Source organism: Hakea prostrata, chromosome 9 (genome assembly GCF_041222555.1).
Source record: "Hakea prostrata isolate BN-2017 chromosome 9, UWA_Hpros_2, whole genome shotgun sequence".
In the NCBI taxonomy this organism is placed as follows: Eukaryota; Viridiplantae; Streptophyta; class Magnoliopsida; order Proteales; family Proteaceae; genus Hakea; species Hakea prostrata.
Window position 1 is genome coordinate 10,289,198 of NC_142608.1, and position 23,566 is coordinate 10,312,763.

General features: G+C 36.4%; 1 protein-coding gene across 1 annotated transcript; it reads right to left on the reverse strand.

Annotated features, from left to right (window-relative positions):
- Window positions 1-1,532: 1,532 nt before the first annotated feature.
- On the reverse strand, window positions 1,533-23,246 carry NAC2 (NAC domain containing protein 2). Its single transcript, XM_089135679.1, has 4 exons — window positions 23,100-23,246; window positions 2,582-2,774; window positions 2,179-2,492; window positions 1,533-2,066 (listed from the first exon to the last, which is right to left on the reverse strand). The coding sequence occupies exons 1-4, from the start codon at window positions 23,244-23,246 to the stop codon at window positions 1,533-1,535; spliced, it is 1,188 nt and encodes a 395-aa protein (XP_088991805.1).
- Between the last annotated feature and the right edge of the window lie 320 nt (window positions 23,247-23,566).

Sequence of the window (23,566 nt, forward strand, 5' to 3'; positions counted from 1 at the left end):
GCCGGATAAATAAAAGTTGAATCAGTTCAAACTTCAAACCCTATTCAGTTCATCTAGAAATTTTTTTCCTTTCTCCAACACATTGATTGATGTATCTGATAAACAAGTGTGTTTGTGTTTTTCTATGTATCTTTCAAATCTAAATTTTAATTAAAATAATTTTGACCAAGCCCAAAAGTTCTTTTTGTCACCAAACATTAGAAAATAACAAAGAAAAAAATAATATAGATTGGAAGAGCTTATTGTTTGGCTCCTCTACTCGGATGAAATCTTTTAATGAATATTCAATGAGATATAAGAGTCGGTCACTTCTAATATTTCAATTTAAGAATACTCATTGAGTCTACTCTAACTTTTGGATTAGAATGTAGACGAATCATAGAACTCACTAGAAGAGAACCTTATTCCTTTAGATGAATCTTGCTCGCAAGGAGCTAAAGAAAATACAGAAATCAACATAATTAAGAAACAACTATTTTTCATTTTTTGTCATTTTAATTTTTAATTTTTATTTTGGGCATGAAACAAGAGTGAAGTTAATTTGAAGGACAGAATAAGCAAGAAATTTTCAAAGAATGACCAATAAGATACCTTAAAAGAAATCTAATGGTTCCATCAAGAAATCATGGAAAATGATGTAATGTGAATTATCATCATAAACATGGATGAACTCTACCTTAATTATACCCTATCCTAAAATGACTCGCCATGTTTTAGTAAGTGCTTGATTATGAAATCGCAACAACTAGGCCTGATAGGCTGATACGAGCTGCTTTCCCAAAGCTAATGATGCAACATCAGTATGGAATCCATAGAAAAACTGTCTGTCGTGCCATTTTGAATTCCAAGCTTCATTCTTATTGAGAACAGAAAGGATAATATGATGTTAAAGTCGAAGAAACATCAAATCACCATTAGTTGTGAAAAAGCTTCATTGACCAACTAATCTTCTATGGTTGCAGTTATGGTTTTTGTTTTTTCATGAAGCATTAATCATTCGAGTTACACCCAGTATCGAATGTTTATGATCTCCATGCCATCAACCCAAATAGCCTAGTTAGCTTCTGAACTTGGAAGATGGAAATAAGAAACATAAATATCTCTCACAGATGATCACTGATATGAAGACACAGGCATTATCAATCATCAATACCAATTAACTATGAGGAATTTTATACAAGGAAAGTGATCAACATACATGCCTATCTGCAACTATGCATGAATTCCTTATCTTTCTTATGCACCCCTAAAGAGTATCTAATCATCCTCTTCTATGCATGCCAAGAGCTAGCAAGTATTATAAGTAAAAACTTCCTCACCTTATCTGTAACTAGAGAAGCAACTGTTGCACGAATAGAACTGATCAACACCAATCCTCTCTTCCTTCCTTTAAATGGTTGTGTTGTTTTGTTACCTATTGACAGCTTATGAGAACTGACATGGATGGATATACCTGCTCCATTGTATACTGTCTTGAAAATAGATTCTAAGATGGTAACTAATATATAATCACTGCAGCCACCAATACCATACTAAGAGTTCCAATTCATGCCGGGAAGTTGGTAAGGCTGCCTGAAAACACCATCAGTTAGTGATCCAAGAAGTGAGTGTTGATGGAATGAAGAAGCTGCATGTGGGAATTGATTGAGTAGAGTTGCAATCTGAGTATTGTTTCCATCAGTGCCAGTAGTGCTGCTGGTGCCTGCACCGCCTCCGCCTCTCTTTGCTGGTGTGGCTTCAACGTCGTTCCAATAGGGTGGTGGAAGAGTGCGTTTCAGAGGGAGAGAAACCATTGAGTGTTCTGGTTTTGATGTAGATGACGAAGCTAGTTGAAGCATGGAACTGCTGTTGATGCCACCCTCTGTTAATAAATCTTCTAAAAGATTCCCTTCATTCACAAGCAAAGCACCGAAGCTTGTCGTGGATTTGTGATGAGAAGGTGGCCCGCTTGGTGGGTTCTGTTGCTGTGGAAGTGATGCAAACAGGTCATCCATTGAATCTTCTCTCTCCATGGATCTCTGTGAGTTGTTCTTCTTGTATATCCGACATAACACCCAATCATCAAGCTGTAAAAACACAAGAAATTAATTAGATTAGTTGAACAGAGAGAATCACTATCTGGGTATGGGTTTTCGGTGGAAATGAAATTGGAGAAAAGACAAGAGTTCGGATGATTACCCTTAAGGAACTCTTCTTATTGGCTATATCCACTCCAGGAGGCTTGTTGCTGGTGGTGGTGGTGTTATCAAGAAGCCTGTATTCATGCATGATCCAATTTGTTTTGATACCTTTAGGAGGTTTTCCTCCATAAAAGACAAGAGCCTTCTTCACACCCACCTTCTGAGTTCCACCGGCTGTTAATATAGGTTTATCAGTTCCCGTAGCCTTCCAATAACCTGATGTTGCAGCACGGTTAGGCCTTGCTCCATTAGGATATTTCCTGTCTCTGGGACTAAAGAAGTACCACTCTTGTTCCCCGAACGTTGCCTTACCTGATTCATTTTGGAATTCAGAGAGAAAGCTTGAAAAGTAAAGAAAGAAAGAAAGTGAATTTGTGAATTTTCATCGATGAATCAATCACCTGGAAGCTCCCATGGATCGAACTTGTAGAGATCCACTTCGGCTATGATGGTTACAGGGAGAGGTGCTGAAGCTGCTTTCTTCTTCAGGTAGTGAACCACTAGTTCTTCATCTGTTGGATGGAATCTGAAACCTGGAGGTAACTGTGGTTGCTGCTGCTGCTGCTGCTGTGTGTGAACTTGTGATTGAAGAGTCTGTGCTCTCCATGACTGAATTATAGATCCAATTTTTATTGGGTTTTTGGATTGGATAAGCTATCTAGTGGATTTGCAGAAAGATGTTCATGGGGTTTGTGATCACAGAAGAAATGGTGGAGAAAAGAGATGGGGAATTGAATGTTTTTAAACAGTTAGGAGAGATAGAGAGAAGGGAAGGTGACGTTCTGCAGTGGTGGATTGCGTTCATGTACCAAACACGCTCCGCTGAAAATACGACACGTGTTATTCCAAGATGACAAGTGTGAGGAGGTGAATGTGGGGACCATTCTCCGCATACGAAGGTAACAGAAGCGAAACGGGTAAGTTACGGATCGGAACTTGAAACTGTTTTGAAGCCTTTTGCTGTCATGCTTTTCTTATGCGACTCTCTCTCTTCCTCTCTCTCTCTCTCTCTCTCTCTCTCTCCTCCCTTTCCTCTCTTCTCATGCTCTTCTCCTTCTTTTAGTCCAAAACCCTTTTCCCTTTCCTCAAGCTATGTGCTGCTCAAGCTCAACATGGTGGTCTCACACGACAATACCCCCATGCTTGTCTGTCATGCCATATATGCTAGTTTCTCCTTCTTCTTCTTCTTTTTCTTCTTCTTCATCCGTTATCGCCTTTTCTTTCTCGCCCGTTCACATAGAGTACCATATCACCCGACAAATTAAGCAGGTTTTTAGCTTACGATACACGAGCAGTGTATGGTACCTTGCAGTTTTAAGTCCACATCTATTCTAAAAGTAATTATAGCTTTAAAAATAACAAGTTAGTGAAGGGTTATGATCTGGATTAGGTTAATTAATTAAAGAGCATCCATATTAATCCATATGACTAGGGGTAGCCCATAGAGATAGAGATAGAGATAGAGATGGAGATGGAGATGAAGAAATTAAGAAGGAAGATGGTAATATGGATTGATCGAAACTTTTATGGGGTATGGACCATTGGTCTTTGTTGAGAAGCATGACACTGAGACAGAAGTGTATACAAATGGGGTCCATTGGTAGTTGGAAGATCAACTAAGTCTTTATCAATGTCAATTCATGTACTCCGAATCTCATCTCACAAAGGACTACAGGAGCATTCCATTTTCACTGATTCATATCATGCTTGTCCCCTCTATAATCTCATTTAACATGACAACACTTCAACACATTCTCATCAACCCATCAACAACTTCTACTTCTATTGGAGAGGGAGACCCCAGTAGAGGGAGACTAATGGAAGAAATTACTTTGTCAACTTTTTTGTTCCAACATCAAAGAGAGCCAACAGTGGCTAAACAATATTATTGTAAAATCTCATGCAAGCCAAAGTTAATTTTAAAGTATCATACAATACAATGTGACATGCATGCGTATTCATATTAAATACAATCGATACATTAATATATATCATTTCGTTTCTCACAATGCAATACTTGACATGACACGATGCGTCTCTTAAAATCACTTGACTGGTACAATACTCGAGATATATACCCTAAACCTTACATGCAAGATGTAAATTGTTTCTCCATGAACATTTTAATTACATGACAAAGAATAAATTCTTTCTTCTTTTTCTTCTTCTCTATTAACACAGATATATCCTTATTCTTCTTCTTCTGTTTCTTTCTTTTTTGGCTTTATGTGCTGAAATGTCAAGATCGAGTGAGCCCCAGGTATAACATCATGCTTATCTAGCAAAGTACCCAATAATGTCGTTTAGTACAATGTTGCAAAGGCATGGCCCAACCAGTTTTGTTTCTTCTTAAGTCTTGTTTGCTATCAAACCAAAATGGTTCTACACTAATTAACACAGTTTCTGGAATGATATATGTTATCTTCTGTCAAAAGAATAAATAAAGGGCCCTCAATTCTCTTTCCTTAGGACAAAACTCCTAAAAATTTTCATTATAAGTCAAAATAATTTTTATAGTAACAAGAATATATCTCAAGTTGCATTAGTGGGTTTTTCAGTAAATCTTTTCTATACAAGATTTTGCAATAAATCTCTAGTACTAATTCTATCATTATAATCAACTCAATAAAGATGCAAAGGTAAGAGGTTAAAATTGTAACTTATTCTCCATTAGTAACAATGAGAACAATCTGATTGAACCATGTAAATCATATAAGAAAACATAACTTTTAATGCTTAGAAATGTGTAGGTTTTTCTATTTTTACTTTTGACTTTTTACATGTTTGTCGGTCATATATGTAATTTTTTACGTAATGCTATTACTTGTTTCTTTTGTAGATTATTTCTTGAATCCTTTATAATTTATTATATCTATTTTTTAATTGAAATCAGTTTAGGTCTTCACTTTCTTACATTGATGCAAGTACATGATATCCGAGTGAATTCCTCCATTAGTGTATAGTAATATCTCAGTTTGAGCATAATGATCGATGAATATGGTGATGCTTAATTTATTAAAATAGCATGACTTGATTACAAACAAAAACTGAAACGAATCTTTTAAAATGTATATATTAGGGTTAGGCCTATTATAACATGGGATTGTCATGTTTACCAAATATCAATGTGCCTGATGTTTATGTGAGTCAAAATTTTGGAGATAATATCTTTTGATTATGGTATCCGTCTATGTCTAGAATCAAGGATTTTGTTGAACATATATAGTTTTCTTTTGATGTGTTACCCTAAAAAGAATGAATGGTCCTCTTGGGGTTAGATGTCTTGTATCATGTTACTTATCTGCTAGATAATTCGAATGATTATTAAAAATCCGATTCTATGAGTAATTTGGTGAAATAAGTATGTGATTTTTTTTTAATGGAAGAAATAGAAACCATAAAATGTATGTGATTTGTTAAGACCATTTTTCATATTTGGGGCAGGTCAGTATTGGTACCAAAAGTGTCAATCTCAATAACTGTTCCATTTGGTAAAAGAGACCAAACCTGGATCTCAGTCTTGATAATTAATTGGGTAGAACTTAGATCTCAATCTTGAAAAACCTAACTGTGCTTTGTCATGCACTTTGCAAGCCTGAAATTGTGAACATCAAAGGATGAAATATTCATGCGTTCGTGCATGATGAGAAGATGGACATTGACATGCATGTTTACAATGCAATCATCAATATATATATGTGAAGTTTGGGTCTATTAACAGGAGATATGATGTTTTCAATGCAATACACTGTGCTAAGAGTCTTGTGTCATGGATATAGTATTATCATGACTTTTGCAAAACGTAGGTTGACTTATAAATTATTCTAGGCCCGGAAGAACTGAGATACTTCTATATCCAAAAAAATCAACTTAGGATATGAAGCCAAACCAGATTTCATGGTTGTTAGAACAAAATCCATGAAATAGCGAATCGAAAAAGAAATAAAAATGAAAACACATAGAGACTTAACGTGGTTCACACACTGATGTGGTATGATACGTCCACGGGTGAAGAAGTAGAGTTTTTTCCACTATATAGAAGAAGAATAGAAGAAAATCTAATAATCAATCGCCAAGAACGGCGTTACAACTTACAAGAACCCTCATCCAAACCCTAATATCAAATCTTAAATCTCTTAATAATATGTGGTAGACGAACATAAGACACATGTATATAGATTCTAGTCGAGTAAATGAGTCGACCCATCGGGTTGGGTCGTACCATACTACAGGGGTTCCGTCCCACACCCCCTATCGACCCAAACCCTCCGCTTCCACTACAAATCTTCGCAAACAAGTCATTCGAGGTCGCCCACCAAAATATGAAGTGTGGGTCTATCTTCTAAATCGGGTACAAGAATTCAGATCAAAACATAACAATGGTTAAAAATTTTCAAGCTCCTTAAAATACAAATTTTTTTTGAAAGGTTACTTGTGATTATGGTAACTAAGTGGTATTTCAATCCTTAGTTTGACCGGTCATTCTACTAGATGCTACACATTGAATATTTTCATGCAAGATCAATCCATCCATCATATAAGAATAAGCATTTCATGAAGGCATAATACTAAATCTAACAATAATAAATAATAATAATAATAATAATAATAATAATAATAAAATTAGAAGGTAAGTATAGGGACGAGATAAGATGAAGATCCTCATCTTACATTTATAAGACAACCATATCCAAATGCATGCATGTATAAATATATAATACTACTTCAATTCTACTTAAGCATTCTTTTGCTTTTACATTATTCATTCACTTTCTACTGCCTTTAATGATTTGGATTATCAATCTATTGACACGAATTGCTTATTGGCATGCTTACATACATGGTGACTTATGTTCATAAGCAATGTGGGGTTATCAATCCACTTGGTTGTAAATTGTAATTACCAATCACTAATAAGAATTGTAATTTGGTTTAGCTCTTAATTATGCCATTTGCTAGGCACAAGTAATTAACATCCTCATTCTATTCCTATTAATGCTTAAGTGGTCAATGAAATCTCGTATGCTAATAATAAAAAAAGTCTATCACAAATAGAAAACAGCATCAATTTGGTTCTCGAATATGCACTTCATACAGTCAAACCAAAATCTTTAAAATTATACGCTAGAATACTGTTTCAATATCCACAAAAGATATTTCTTTTTCCCATTTGTTGTGCTTAACACTGATATTTCTATTCATATATATATATAGATATTGAAATATTGCTTAATTTGAATGTGATTGTTCAAGCAGTGATTCCACTTTAGCAATGCAAAAGCCAGAATCTAAGGTACATTAGTGATTTGAAACACTGATCAGAACATAAAAATTGGTAATACTTTTTCTAGCCAGAAATTTATTTTGGCAGCAAAACTTTGGGCTCAAGAGTCATCTTATTTCCTCAAAACCATAACCTTGAAGTAGAGAAATATAAAGATTTCGGTCAAAGTTTTTAAAATTTTTCATTTTGTTTCAGAAGCTACAATTAGTCGTTTCCACTGAAGAAAATAGAAATGAAAATAATTTTCTTTATTTTATTTTATTTTATTTCAAATTCTGAGAGTGGAAATAGGTTTTATAATACATTTACTAAAATTTTCATTTAAAAATATAAATTTTAATTAATAAGTATATTGACATATTTGTGTAGAGCCTGTTTTGTTAAATAGAGTATGGAGATTTCAAATATTTAGAGATTTCAAATCTATAGAGTCATAAATCATAAAATTAACTGTTTGGTTAACTTGAAAAATATGTGAATTTATTCTGAAAAACTATTTGGTTGATGTAATGTTTGTGAATGTACAAATATTTAGCCTTTTTATAGTATGGTGAAATCTACCCATAAATCTACAAATTCACGTTTTCAATGTAAAAAGATGAATCTCTTGATTTCATGAATCCAAGAATTTTCACAACCGAACGGCTATAAATCTCACATTCATGAAACTAGAGATTTGAAATCTCTGATTCATGTAACTAAATAGGCCCTTAGACAAGTTGCGAATCATGTGGCGGATGCCCTCATTCAAAAGGTTCCCATCACCTGTATATGAGATTGATCGGACAAATCGCATTCCTTGGCTTCAATGAACTTGTTGTACATGATGCTATTGGTGTAATACAACTCCAATCAGTGAAATTCTCATTTATTCAAAAAAAAAAAAAATCCTTAATATTTAAGCAATCCCTATAAAGATTATAAAAAAATTGTTCCCTGGACTTTGTGTGAAAGTCTTTAGGCACCAAATCAAAAGTTTGTATGTTTTTATTCAAAAATTTCTTATTAAATTATTTAATATTCATTAAAAATAATCTATTATTTTTTATTTTTTATCTTTGATTTATTTTGTCTTGGCTGTATGCATGAATGCATGATACCCACATTGGTAAAAAGAAAATGAAAATTAAACAAAAGATGATTTATGGAACAATGGTTCCTATTCTAATATCTCATGAGTAAATGGTTGTCCCTTTCAAGATGTAAAGCTACACATGTACGTGCAAACAAGATATGGTGATACATGTCAGCAGAGACTACTTTAATGGTTAACCATTACCATTAAGGTGGTTGCTGATAGTTCCTGTTTTGCTTTTTATGGAAAATGAAAGATGTCGATGATTAAGTCATTAAGGGTAGTAGCTTTCTGTGATGGGAGCCTTAAATTGATATTATTATTATTATTATTGGTTCAACTGTTCATACACCATTTTGTCAAACTAAGACAAAACCCATTGGCTAATTTTTGGCTAATCCGAGTAGTAATCAAGCTATAAAAAGAATTTATCATTCTGTAAGCCACTTAATCTTATCCAATGTTGATCTGTAAAAATCACTTGAACTAAGGTTTCTTCTTTGGATTCTGGGTTTTCAATCCATCATGCTGATCTAGCTCCACAAATCCATGGATTCTCTATAATGCTTGCTTAGAGCCCACTCTCTCTCTCTCTCTCTGTCAGTCTGTCTCTTGAAATTTCCTTAATGCCCTTCAATGAAGAACTCTCTTTTACAGCACCTCACAAGTGGGTTTCTCTATAATGCTTGCTTAGAGCCCTTCTCTCTCTCTCAATACACAACAGACACACAGAGACAAAAGCACAGGAAATTTCCAATATGCTTTAAAGACAAAAGGTGCTCTCATATGTTCATGTGTGTCTGCCTGTTTATTTCTTCTCTAGCTAACCATTTGTGGAATGAACCTAAGTGCATACAAAAATCTCGACAGACCGACCGGCCGGCCGGCTTGCTTCGAGTCCAGCCATTCCTTTTTGAAACCCTCATGAGTATTGTTGCAAATGGTAATAAGATCTCTTCAAAGCCTGAAAGGGGATTCCTTCATTGCAAAAACCAGACCAAAACACCATTGACTGCCTCTAATTACCTTAAAGATCTCCATTCACATCTCCCAACTCCAAATAGAAGAAGACACCAAAACCAGATGTAGAACAGAATAAGCCCATTAAAAGAAACCCAGTTCAACACCAAGCCCATGTGGGCCTACGGCAGCAACAACAGATTCAACTAAGTGATTAGGTCCACATGACGGCTTGTACTGTTAACATAGTAACATATATCACATCTACAAGAAAAGTGAAGAAAGTGTTCCAACAGATACTAAAATTCAAGTACGCCCTGCATTGATGATGTTGTCCTTTTGTTCTTTTGTTCATGTAGTATTGGCTCATAGATCAATGCTTGGCTGCTCTCCTTTCAACTGTTTTACCCTTTTGGGATCAAAACATTCTACCTTAGCTACCATTGGTGATGTGGGCTTTGCTATCTTGAGATCATGAGATTCTATTTGAGCTTCCATTCTATTCAGTTTTAGAAGCACATGTTGGAACAGGTAATGCTCATGCCAAATGTGATGGAAAATTTAAAATCACACATGCACTTGGGTGTTGGAGATGAAATGCATGATCACCAAGAATAATACAAGCAAAACACACTTGCAACAGTAAGGAATTTATTCACCCTTTTCTTGTCTACCCTTTATATTCTATAGTTCGAGTCATCGTAATTTGGGTCCCACCGTGGAATAAGTATTGGTATCAAATCATATTGTTATTGGTTGAGACAGACAGTGATTTTTTGTGGATTCTTGATCAGTATTGGAGTAAAATCTCAGCTTTATTGAAGGTTTGCTCAGTCGGTAATTACTGGTACTTCTTGGTGAAAAGGTCACGGATTTCACGCTTTCTGTAGTACATATAGTAGTCCGCACCTCCTAATGAAAAATTACTAATTCCCTCCCCCACCAAAAAAAAAAAAAAAAAGGAGGAAAAAGAAAAAAGAAAAAAATCAACTTTGATGAGTCACAATTTAGGGGTGTCGGCCGGTTGTGCCGGTTTGTCTAATCAGTCCACAACAACTCGGTTGTTCTAGCAAAATGCAAAAGTCTATCTCCTGAAGAGGGTGGGGTGGTCAAAGATGTAAAGGAACCTTTTCTTTTTCTTTTTCTCGAATAGAAAGATAAATATATAGGCCCTGTGGACCTTGCTTCCATCCATTAAACCCTAATGTTTTAAACTAACATGGGTCAGGTTGGCCCGAGGGCTAAACCTAATAGGGTCTAATGCGACGACCCCTATCAGGAATGATTAATTTGTAATCCAAGCTTGCCTTTTGGGCTGAGGACGTTGCTTGGGTCCTACGCAATAAATGCGCAGGACCATCAAGCCATTCACTTTGGGCGGTGAGATCGGAATTTTGGTCGAAATTTCGGCTTGATGATCTAGCGCATTTTATGCTAGGATCCAAGCTTTTTCGGAAAAAAGTCAGGCTGAGATTGGTCCAGGATTCAAGCCAATAGAATTTTTATTGACACCCTTATGCAAAAGGACCTCTTTCTTTTTCTTCTTTTCCCAATGGAGAGACAACTAAATGGGCCCTGTGGGCCCGGCTTCTATCCATCAGATCCATGTTAAAGTTTAAACAAACTGCCCAATAACGCACATTTTTGGTCGCCTGATTCAACTTATGTATATGGCCCACGACCATTAGCCCAAATTTTGGTGATGTAATAAACTGGATATTTGTGTTTGGTTGCATGGAAAATGAAAATACTTTCAAAAGTTCTCTTCTTTTTTTTAAAAGAAAAATCAATTTTGGTGATTCATAAGAAGAAAAATATAATTATTTCAAAGTAGTATAATTGAAAAAGAATATATGACAAATTATTTAACATTTTTTGTCCTTCATATAAGGTAATAGAGAAGAAAGTACAGTAACTTTAGCCATCATAGATGGACACCATATCTTCCAAAAAAAAAAAAAAGATGGACACCATAGGCTGGTGACCACTTGGATTTTCCGAGTCCGGATCTGCGTTTGTGCTCCCCCGACGGGTTACCACCATAAAAAACAGGGGGCCCAGGGTGGTGATGGGAGGGTGTTTTTTTTTTTTTTTTTTTTTTTTTTTTTTTATTTTCAGTGGTGGGGCCCACCTTTTTTGTGGTGGAAAACCCGTCGGGGGTGATGATCCGGATTCGGATTTTCCATCCATCAAAAGAAATCTAAAGAGAGAGATTGAGACACAGTAGAGAAGAGAATCATGCATGACACAAGGCATTAAAAATGCAATTCACAAGTTTTCTACAATCACGCGGGCAAATTTTAAATCAAAAGTGGCATTCATTTGTTCTCCTAATAACAACAGGGTTGGAGGAATTTATATATCATATACCACACCTCCTTTCTCATAAAGACCATGCACAATAAAGTGGAGCACAAGAAAATATAAAAATGGTTCAATAAGTATTAATCTCATGGCATTCATGATTTATGTATTTTAAATTAGGGGTAAGATCTCAAGTGAGGTGAAAAAAATAAACATGTGGGTCTCATATGTAATTTGGTGGGAGAGAATGAAAGGAAGAAACAATTGCTGCCTAAAGAATATTTTTTTATGTCATTTCAACTATAGTCTATGGAACATGAGACAAATCTTTCATGAGTAATATCTGTGGCTCAACGTTTTTCTTATTTATCATAATTGTTTTTAATGAATCAAGAATCATTATTAAAAGAATAGAAAGGGGGGGGGGGGGTACGGGCAGAATGTCGTGTCAAAGTCATTTAGGCCCCAAGAAGACAAAGGACATAATATAGAAAAAAATACCAACATATCTAAGCTAGGGCGAGTGAGCCAATAGAAAGAGAGAACAAATTACTTTTCCCTAATTTTCATTTAATTCTTCTTAGAAGACTAGAGCTTTATAATGAAATCTTCATTGCTTCTCCTACTACGAAGAATAGAGGAAGAGGTTCTTGTGTTGAGGGAGTCTCCGCGATTGGTAAAATTCAAATTTGTCATAAATTTTGTTTTCTAGTCTATATTTATTGTATTATTAAATATTTTATTTTATTATTGAATAAGATTATGAAATCATTATTTATATGTTCACTCATTTGTAAATAATTGAAATAGTTAGAACAAGCAAAGGCATGGTCACATATCCTATAAATTTTATTTTATTGTTAGTAGAACATATATTACAAAATTTTCCCCTTTTCTAGGGTAGAAGTATAGGGTTAAAAGATCGAAAACCAAAACTGAAAGAGGACTAAGCAGCGAGGGGTCGCCAGATTTGCCTAAAGGATCTCCTTCTATTAATAGAGGAGTCTGAAAGGAATACCTGTTGAGGTGAAAATATGCTCTTAGCTCCTTGGTTCGTTCTTGATATGGACTGGTTCTTGAGACTAAAACAATGGTGAGAGTGGGCTGCCTCTGGGATGGAAAGTTACCTCCAATGATTAAGTCAATTCAGGTAAGAAAACCAGAGACCCCTCTTGAGGAAATGCTTAAGGAGATGAAGAAGATAATGTTATTCAAGAGTACTTGCAGGAGAGTAATAGCTGGAGTATTCAAGTCTCACCGTTGTTCAAGCATAGTCATGAGTTATATAGTTGGTCCATACCTAAAGAGATAGTGGACGTTTCACAGCCGTTAGATGTTTATCTGATGAGATGGAGGGTCGAGATGGTTGCTTAGAGAGAGGTTTGCGCAACAAACCAAACCGTGCAATCTTTATGTCGGTGGAAGATCTAGTTGACGATCAGGTAGTCAGTCCCAAAGGGATACTGACAAGACATCAGCCTGCAATTGGGGAACAAAGAGGTGCAGGTGCAAGGCTCGAGGCAAACTTGGGATGAGGGAGAAGCTTCCTTATTTTCCCTAAGCATTTAATGGCTCTTGGCAAATCGATGTGAAATTAAATGTCGTGATTGACGTCTGGATAATAGACTTGCCACATCCGCTGTCAGTGTTGCTTCTACGAAGAAGCCACATGATGACAGCTGTGTGTCACTGTGATATATGAATCTTGGGTTCTTAGTTGGTATATTTTCCGAGAAGTCCCATGATTAAGAAGCATCAACTGAATTATCTTGGTCCAAGCTTGAACCCATGGGTCTGGTTCAAATGGCTTACCCTGGTTCAGTGGTTTTGTCAATAATTTCCATAAGAATACCGAAGGAACCTTAGAACTAAACTTCACATTCTACATCTAATCAACAACTTTATTTGATTATCTCTAGCGCATGCATTTGCCAACCTTCTTGATAGTGCAGATATCTTCCACGATTTTCATCATAGTTTCTTGATGAATGCATGAATTGGGCTCCAACATATATTACAAGTTATTATTATTATAGGTCAAGAGAGTCTTTAAGACGTTATTAAGGCTCTTTTTGGTGTCAGTTCTCATTCTCTATTATGTCTATTTATAAGAAATAAGTACAAGAATTAATTATTGGTCAAGAATGAAAAATATTTTGGTAAATTTTGTCAAAAATAAATTATGGAATGAAAAATAAGTTTGGTATATCAAAATATAAAAAAAATTTGTTAGATAATGATGGTGAGCAAGTGAAAAAAAAAATATGATTTTTTATAAAAGAATGTGTATTTACTACTTTACCCTCATCTTAACTATAAATTTTAAGTAAACCTTTGCACAAATGAATAAAATGAAATTCTCACCAAAATCCATAGTAGACAAAAAGTCTATTATGAATTTTGGAGGCTTTTCTATTATTTTAAATAGAAACAAAATTGATAATAGATTCAAACAATTTAAAATAATGAAAATTTCTCATAATTGAGAATGATAATTGATACCAAAAAGCGCCTAAATGAATGAGAATAATTTTTTGACTCTAATAAAGAAGTATTAACAATGAAATTGGATGCCCTTGACATTTGTTCCCCTAATCTCTCTCTCTAAAATATAGCTACATGTTCATCTATATGTGTAACTTGTCTTTCTCCTATAATTTGAATGGTGTAAAGAAAACTCGCAGAATTTGGAATCCGCTAACCATGTTATAAATAAAGTTTGAAGAAGAAGAAATTTCCTTCAAGATTACTTTGACTTCTGATCTCCCCCTATGAGCAAATGTATCCAAATAAACTGAACTCCGAAAATATAAAACTTATATTTTTTTTCTAAGTTGACCATTCAATTGGTCTCTAATGCATATTTTGTACATATCATCATCTCCTGTTCCCTCATTAGATGGCTTGGCAAAGAGGGAAATTTTTTATCTTGGACCGAGTCGTGATTCATTTTGATTTTAGACTCGGTTCCTTCTAAAAGGAGATGAAGTGGGTGAATTGTGTAACATCTTCTCCCTCCAGTCAAAAGAGTAGTCATAAAAAAAATAAAAATAAATAAATAAAAAAGAGAGAGAAAATTACAAATTGCATGCTTTAGTGGAGTTTAAACTTTGGGTTACACGTTTTACTCTCTTAAATTACATATTACACTCTCAAATTACAAGTTGCACACTGAGCATTCCATCAAACATTTTGTTTAGTCATGAGAAAAGCAAGCATATTACCTTTATTAGAGTCAAATAACATAATTACCCCCATTTGAATCCTCTCATACCCAACCCTTAGGTAAGTATCCATCTTTTGCCTATGCTTCGCCGGAAACCATCCCAACTCCTCCCTGTCACATCTACCCAGCCGGAATCCATTCATTCGAATACCCAAGGGAGTGATTCACAGCCCAACAGATCAGATCTCAAACAATCACAAACCATTCCACACAGTAGATCCATCAAAAGCAAGGTTTAAAGTATCCCACGATACCATACGATACTAGCCAATACGTATCTTTATTTGATCCAACCGATACGGTACATTTCGATACGTCTCTCCATTAAATTACTCTAAAATACATTAGCCAGAGCGATACAATACTCGATACAGGACGATACGTCTCTTAAAATCACCTGACCGATACGATACTCGATACCGATACTTTAAACCTTGATCAAAAGTAAAAATAAATCTATGTCGTAAATATTAATAAAGAAATAGGTCGAGTAACAAGAATCTCAAAACCAAATTAGAGTGCGAAAGTGATGATAAAATTAATATAATCAATTAGAAAGGATAAAGTAAAATATAATCAAAACTCCTAAGTCTTATAATATTTCGACTTCTTCTTCAATCGTTTGTACACCAGCAATTTAGGGTTATTATCCAGCTTGTAGTCCCATCGGCGAATGAGGCGTCTCCTATCATTGTTGGTCGAAGCCATAATAGTACTTCATACTGATACAAGGATCGTACCACGAGCCACTGTTAGTCTCATTGCTTACTCGGTTGTATAATAAATGGAAAGTATCTCTGAACTGGAGCTCAGGATATCTTTTTCACCTGCATAGCCATCTAAAATAATAAATTCCCCGAAAGGTGAGCTCAAAAGAACTCAACAAATAGTTCACAAACAAATTGTTGGGTTTGGGTGTCTTGTATTCGGTAGGTCCATGTAATTATGGTTTTGATTGTATTTATAATTGAAACAGGATTTGGGTCAATTACTAATACTTGGGGTAAACTTGTAATTACATTGGGATTAGGGTTTTAGGTTTTCCTATAAATAGTGTCTGTGGAATAACCTATTGGCATCTACAGATTGAGGTATCAATCCGTATAGGGGATTGGGGAACCCATCCTAAGGATAAGGATTGGGGGCAAGCAAATGGTAGCACTTTGTGGGTGTGAGAGTGGTGTGAGGTTTCCTGGAAATAGTGGAACTCCTTTTCTCTCTGGTGGACGTAGGCATGGTTTTGCCGAACCACGTTAAATCCCTCTTATGTGATTTGCTTGTGTTCTTCTATATTCGTGGTTGTGCATCTATTATCCCTAACACAAATAATCAATATCACAGTTTAAACCAATACATCATATAGTACAACATGACATGAAATGGAATGCAACAATGCAACTATACTTTAACAGATGCTAGTCTCGATATGGTAGATAAACATTAAGATAGAACACCAACCTCCTCTTGAAAGGTCTCTTCACTCTGATCTCTCATAGGTTGGTTATCGGTCTTGAGATCCTGGGTAAGGGGTTAAGGCATCCCTCTCAGACTATCACCATGGTTGGCGTTTAGGTCACCACTCTCTCACTACAACATTGGTATGAATACTGACTTGTGTCAGGGTCATACCTAATCTAGTGCAAGTCAACTACTCAGTCACATCAACCTAGGTTCAGATACCTCCCCTCATGCATCTCAATCTTGGTTCAATATCCTCCCCTACTAGAGTCAACATATCAAATGGCTCCAAGCAACTCGAACTATGTCTTCCCTTAATCCTAGTGATCATCCACATATAACGGATGAGAAACTCTTATGTAGACTCACGGGTTGGCTACCGGTCTTGATTGCCCATGAGCCCAAGTCTTATATGCGACCCTACCAATGAATAACCCCACAATGTGGTTGTGTCTTCTCACGGGTTGATTACCGGTCTTGAGCGCCCACCACCCCACACTACTACTACGGGTCACTCGACATCAATACCCATGCTGATAAGGTGTGATATGACGGGGTACCTAACCAAACTCCTCTAGACTTCCTAGTCATGGCAACTAGTAATCGTGAAAAGTGCCGAAGGCGTCAGAGGATAGTGTCCCATACCACCTCCGCTGATGTACCAAGCCAAAAACACCCAAATAGCTATTCCCAACCACAATGACACATACATTTAAACTACTCCAAAAATATTTTAAAAAATTATGAAATAATATTAGAACCAAGGTTTAAAGTATCCCACGCCAACGACGCCGCGCTTATTGACCGCACATCGATCGTCTCTCCATTAAATCTCCAGCCGAGTTTAGACATAAAAAACAAATCAAAAGAAATGAAAACCTAACAACTCTCATATTAGGTCTTCTCCAAAATCAATCAGGAAGATTCACGGATAAGCTAAAGTGAATGGGGATTCACTCTAGAGTAAAGGGGGTAAAAGAATTAGGTTGATATAGTAACTAGAAGCCTCCAACTAGACTAGACAGTAGGAGAAATCAATCTTAGAAGAGAATTAAAATGAAGAAGATGAGTAGTAACCTTTAAGAAAGTAAATTGTCGTTCGAAAACTTTGTCGGATGCTCTCCACACTGTCTTTTACCTTTGCAGAGTGTTCTCTAACGAACTCTGACATTCTCTGATGACTTCAAATCATAATGACACGTTTTAGAACGAAAACACATTAAATAGGGCTTCAAAAACTAAAATTTCAATTTTACCCTTTTTCACCTGAAACCAAAGCGACCAGACCAATCAACCAGCCCCTAGAACAAAATCAAGGCTTTGAAAGCCCATGCTCTTTCTTAGCTTCTATCTATACTATAGAAGGGTCTTACTTGATTTTCGGGACCTTTTACACGTGTCATCACAATATGCTGGATCCATCTACCAAATCCGTCAACTTCTGAGTTAGATCTCCTTTCAAACCATGAAAGAACTCCCAACTCAGCATCATTTCTATCTATTTCTATTGGTTAGGAATCCAACCCAATGGTCTTTACCTTGATGGCTCACAGTTGATTTCTTCTCACACTCTGGGTTTTTGGACTAACAATAAAGATTTTTGGGTTAAGATTTTAGGAGATTTCACTCCTCTTGTCGGTGACCACCACCCTCACCTTCGTTTGCCTATCTCTCTCTAACATCTAGGATTTCATTGTCGACGAGAATGCAAACTATGTTGGACGCCAAAATGTAAGGGAGAACGTTCATTTTCAGCCATTGCCAAGCTAAGGCGAGCTTGGTTAGGTCAGGAATATGTTCGTTAGGGACCGTTATAGTGATCTCTACGCCAGTATGAGTGAATGCTTGCAAGAACCAAGGAGTAGTTTAATGTTCTGATGAATAGAAAATAAAATTTTAATGGACTAAAATTTCAGTTTAAGTAATCAATAATCCCAAATCCCCATATCCGGGAGGATAAAGAAGTTGGAATTGTCAATTCAATCACAAATGAAGAACTTTGTGTCAATTTCACTTAAAAAACTTGGTTTTCCGAAACGAAATGGAATGGAATAAGTTCAATGGAGATAATCGGAGCTGTTGAAGCATATAATTTAAATCAAAATGCTTCTTGATTACTACTGAAGAGAATCAACTAAAGTAGAGAGAGAGAGAACCCTGAAAAGAAGAAATTAGTAGTGATTTGTAGAGTTCAAAGCTCGAAGAACAAATCCCAGGAATCTTCCGCATCTTCTACTTCTGCTTCCTCTCCTTGCCCTTTTTTCGTCTTCCTCCTCCACAAACACATAGAAAATGCCCATTCCATCATTTGACAGGTTGCTGGATAGCAGATCGATATGTCAAGGCCAGAGTTTTTGCAAAATTGAGAGTTGTTCCGTGGAACTAGAAACCCTCTTTCGCTGGTACCCTCTTGAATTTGTTCAAGCTTTTGGGGTTTAGGTAAGGAACATTGCCTTCCTGCCTCCAAAGGATGAAGACATTTTCTGATAGGGGACTATAGGCGGAGAGATTTTTCGGCAAAGGGAGGTGGTTTCTAGTGAAGGTGGCCAGTTTCTGGCAAGGTGTAAGTAGGAAATTCTCTTTTCATCCACCTAAAGGGTAGGGTATGAGAGGATTTTAAAATAATATTTATGTCATTTGATTTTAATGAGGAACATTTTGCACTTGAGTTAACATAATATTAGATGGAATAATAGGAGTGTATAATCTGTAATTTAGGGCATTAAAGTGTACAATCCAAAGTTTAAATCTCACTAAAAAGTGTAATCTGTAATTAAAAAACGTTTGAGTAAACTATAAAAGGAATGAATTATATACTATTTTTTTTTTGTTTTGCATTTCAGGTTCATCTGGCCAGCTTGCGTACCTCAATTACATCCTAAAAGGGAGCTTTATCGTTCACAAAGGTCGAACTCATGATTTCTCTATTGAGAAATATAAATCTTACCACTCTAGCAACCGGTCCAAACTGCATTGACAATTATATCCTAGTATTTGTTTCCGAGCATGAAACGCGATGTTTCCACTCCGATCTCAAAATGTGCGATGATATAATCCGTGCTTTGCAAAAATTACCTTCTTTCTAGCATCGGAAGACAAGTCGATGGAATCATATGCGGCCGCTTTTGTACGGTGTCACTGCCAAACTGTTAAGAGTGTTCAATGTGTCGGATATATCGCCGATATATATCGCCCTGTCGCTGGGGGGCGACACGACTCCCCCCAACGACACGACATTTACCATATGTCGGCGATATATTGCCCTGTGTCGGCGATATATCGCCGACAAGTCGATATATCGCCGAAAAGTCAGCGATATATCGCTAAATTTGCCATATATAACTGTATTTCGTTTGTTTTTTGCCGATTTTTCGTTCGTTTTTTGCCAAGGTGACATAGGGCCTCTAAAAGCTCCGAGGGCGCTGCCCCCACACCCCCGCCCGCTCACCGGTGAGCGGGACCCCGTGTCCGTCGGCAACAATATGTGAATCAAGAGCCATACTCAACATAATTGTATAATGAATTGTAAACTTTAGTACATCTCTTTACTAATTGTGTTAGTGTATTTGTGTTCTCTTTGCATATTTACATTAGTTTATATGAATTTTCCAAACTTCCAGTTTTGCCCGCATATAGCCGGACATGTGCCAATTAGAAAGTTTAGGTTAGGTTATGTTTTAGGTCAAAATAACACTCCCAATGTGTTTATTGGCCTCAAATTAGGTTACACGTCTAATTTCAGGTCAAAATGATCTGAAATACCCTTCAAAAAATCAAACCCCTACCAAAAGTCGATCGACTTTCGGCGATATGTCGCCCATGTCGCCGTGTCGCTGGGGGGCGACTGGCGACATGGGTCGACATTTCGAACTTTACAGACTTTATGACTTTGTCATGATTCGTTTACCAGAAGGATCGTGATCGACGTGGATGACACTTCAGCAACCATTGTTGACACGTCAAGCCACATCCTATGACGTCAGTGCTTGCGTTTTTTCGACGAATCACTCCCCACTCCTTGTATCTCCGCTAAAGCAACAAAAAAACAGTAAATAAACATATATATATATATATATATATGTTTAAAAGCATGTGCAGTTTTGATTGAAAAATGACGGCTCTGCCTTCGTAGGAGAATGCCGCATGACAAACCATGGATGTCATGCATGAAAATATTTTCATATTTTAATTAGGTGGGTAGGATAGTCATTTTAATTAATTTTATTTTAGGAGCAGATATATATTAAGGTTACAGGGTTATTATATAATATATTAATATAGTATCAGACATAATCAAGCCCATGACGGTGCGGTTTTGAGCGGTTTCGATCTGGGCTTAACGGTTTCAGGCTTAAAAACACTCAGTCCAAACACGGCCCGTTAGAAAATAAGAGTTTCGAGCCAGTTTCGATTTGGTGCGGTTTGGGTTCGGGCTAATTAATAGTTTGGGCTAACGGTCTATACTCGGGTTGACTAACGGTTTGAGCTAATAATTTATGGTATGCAAGAAAAAGAATAAAAATAAATAGTCGAACATCCTATAACAAGAGCCAAAATTCTATGGAAAACAAAATTGCTATTGATCAATTTTCATTAAAAAAATGAAAAATCATTTCATGTTATAGAAATCCCACCCACTTTAAAAAAAAAATCAAGAACTCAAATAACAAGTAGTAACATAAAAACTGCAAGCTCATTCCTTAGGTTTCATCAGATAGTCCTGAAACAAATATTCAAACTAAAAGTCATTTTAAATTCTAACTTGTGCTATGATTGATTGTCTTGAAATTGAATTCTTGTTTTGTAAGAATGTTGATTTTTTTTCCCTTTTTTAAAATCCGTCTCTTTTTTGGGTTGGTATTTAGTTGATATGCAAAAGAAATACTTCTTGATTAATATAATCATACTTAATCAATATTCTGATACTTGATAAATATTTATTTGATTTTAATAAACTTTGCACATTCAATTGGACATTCATACTTAATCCTTCTAATTGTCTCTTATAAATAGTAGAATGACTATTTGATCTTTGAACATGCTCAATTTTTTTGATAGTGTATACCAACTACCTAATGGTAATATGATGATTCAAAAAGCATTTAATGTGAAATTATATAACGGGTTGCGGTTTGGGTTCAGGTTGGTGCAGATTCTGCCACCCTCAGCCCAAACACAGCCTATTAAGGTTCAGTTCGGACCGGCTTAGACTATAACGGGCTGGTTCGATTTTAACGGTTCAGGTTGTAAATTGACACCCTACAATCTCACACAGCTACGATTTTTGAAATTGTTGAAACCGGAGGGAGAAGGCAGAGGAGATGAAAGACAAGATTGGTTAAAGTGGTGTGACCACAAACCAACCAAGTCACGAAGAAGAGATAGCTCCAGTTCCTGCGGAAAAACTCAAGCCAAAATTGAAAGAAGAGCAGGAATCGAACTCAAACCAGAACTTGGCATGGCAGATTTTTCCTTTGTTTTTGTTAAATTTGTTTCGTTTCCCATATCTTAGATTAGGTTAATTAATCTGTGATTCAAACAGTGTTGTTTAATCATCTCAAATTCTTTGGGATTTATAAGCGAAAGTTTTGATGAATCCAATCTTCTCCTTCTCACTCCAACAATAACAAAAATCAAGTAAATAAATCTTCTGCGTTTGTTTGCAAAGGGGGGGGGGGGGAAAAAGGGGTCTAACCTTTTGGGTGAGGGAGAAGAAAAGGAAAGGAAAGGGTTTTGTGGAAAAGTGATGAGGTGGGTCCCACTTTTACTTTCAACTTTCCCACAAAATCCCTCATTGTGGGGTTAGCGTGGGGTGGGAAGACAGGTTGGAGAGAGAACCTTGTCCCCCTCTCCCCCCCCCGCCCCCTCTCCTTTTAGGTTTAAAGGAAAAGTAAGAATTTCCATTTTTCAGAATTTTCCCACCCTTTTCCCACCCCCCTTTATTCCGGCACGCCCTTAGGGTTGGAGAGAGTGGCCGGAGAAGACAGGTTGGAGAGAGAAAGGTTGGGTTATTTTTTACCTCTCTTTGTCCAAAGGGTATTTACGTAACTTCAATTTCAATGTTCGAATGACTTAATAGGTTAAGAGTATTTAGGTAATTTTATAATTTATTTTAACAGCAAATTTAAATAAATGTAACTTCTTATTATGCATGTGGGCGCCATGTAATGTTGGAGGTAATAGTGGGTGGTCACTAGTTTCATCCAAAAAATATGAAACTAGTCGGTGTCATTTAATTTTCTCTATTTTTCTTTTCATATTATAAGTGAGGAATGGCTCATAGAACAATTGCTTGGCTACTCTCCTTTCAACTTTTTTACACTTTTGGGATCATAACTTTCAACCTTAGCTACTACGATATTTTTTGGTCAACGAAAAAACTTCATTCATGAACTTGAAAAGAAATACAGACACATAAAAAAAAAAAAAAGAAATACAAAAGATAAATGCATAAAAACCCAAGGTTCGATTCGAACCAAAGAATGGAAATTGATCAAATCTCATACATGCAATAGACAATGTCATCTTGGGTTGGAATGGGTCGAGCCCAAGCTCTTAGAATAATGGTTGTAATAACCACAACAACAATTAAGCACTAGGAATACGACATACGTATCCTCCATCACAAACGTCAAAAGAGGCGACACGCCACAAAGGCGGACATAGATACGCCACAAGGGTGGAAATAGCAGCCACGGTGAAAACAAACCGACAGCCAGCAACATGAGACTCTCGCAGCAGCAACGCTTTCAGATCCATGGGAGATACTTCCAGCTCCAGCGTAAAACCTTCAGACGTGCGGAATGCACTACCAGATCACACATCTACTTCTTCTTCTTCTTTTTTTTTTTTAGCTTTTCTCAAAAACTTGAACCTTCCACCGATTGGGGAAAAGGAAGAAAAAGAGAGGGATGGAGATAATGGGAAACTAAATGTTTTTTTTTTTTCTTTTTCTAAAAGGGAACTTCACGGGAGAGACAGAGAGAGGGAGAGAGGTGGAGAAGATGCACAGAGAGGCGGAGAAGAGGGGTGGAGGTGGAGAAGACGTACAGAGAGGCAAAGAGAGGAAGAGGGGAGGT

What these genes read in the sequence shown, in the direction of transcription:
- NAC2 (XM_089135679.1), bottom strand. Translation starts at nt 23,246, where the DNA reads ATGGATCTGAAAGCGTTGCTGCTGCGAGAGTCTCATGTTGCTGGCTGT. An exon ending in CGATCCATGGGAGCTTCCAG is followed by an intron (nt 2,493 to 2,581) that starts GTGATTGATTCA and finishes AAAATGAATCAG; the next exon opens with GTAAGGCAACGTTCGGGGAA. An exon ending in ATAAGAAGAGTTCCTTAAGG is followed by an intron (nt 2,067 to 2,178) that starts GTAATCATCCGA and finishes GTGTTTTTACAG; the next exon opens with CTTGATGATTGGGTGTTATG.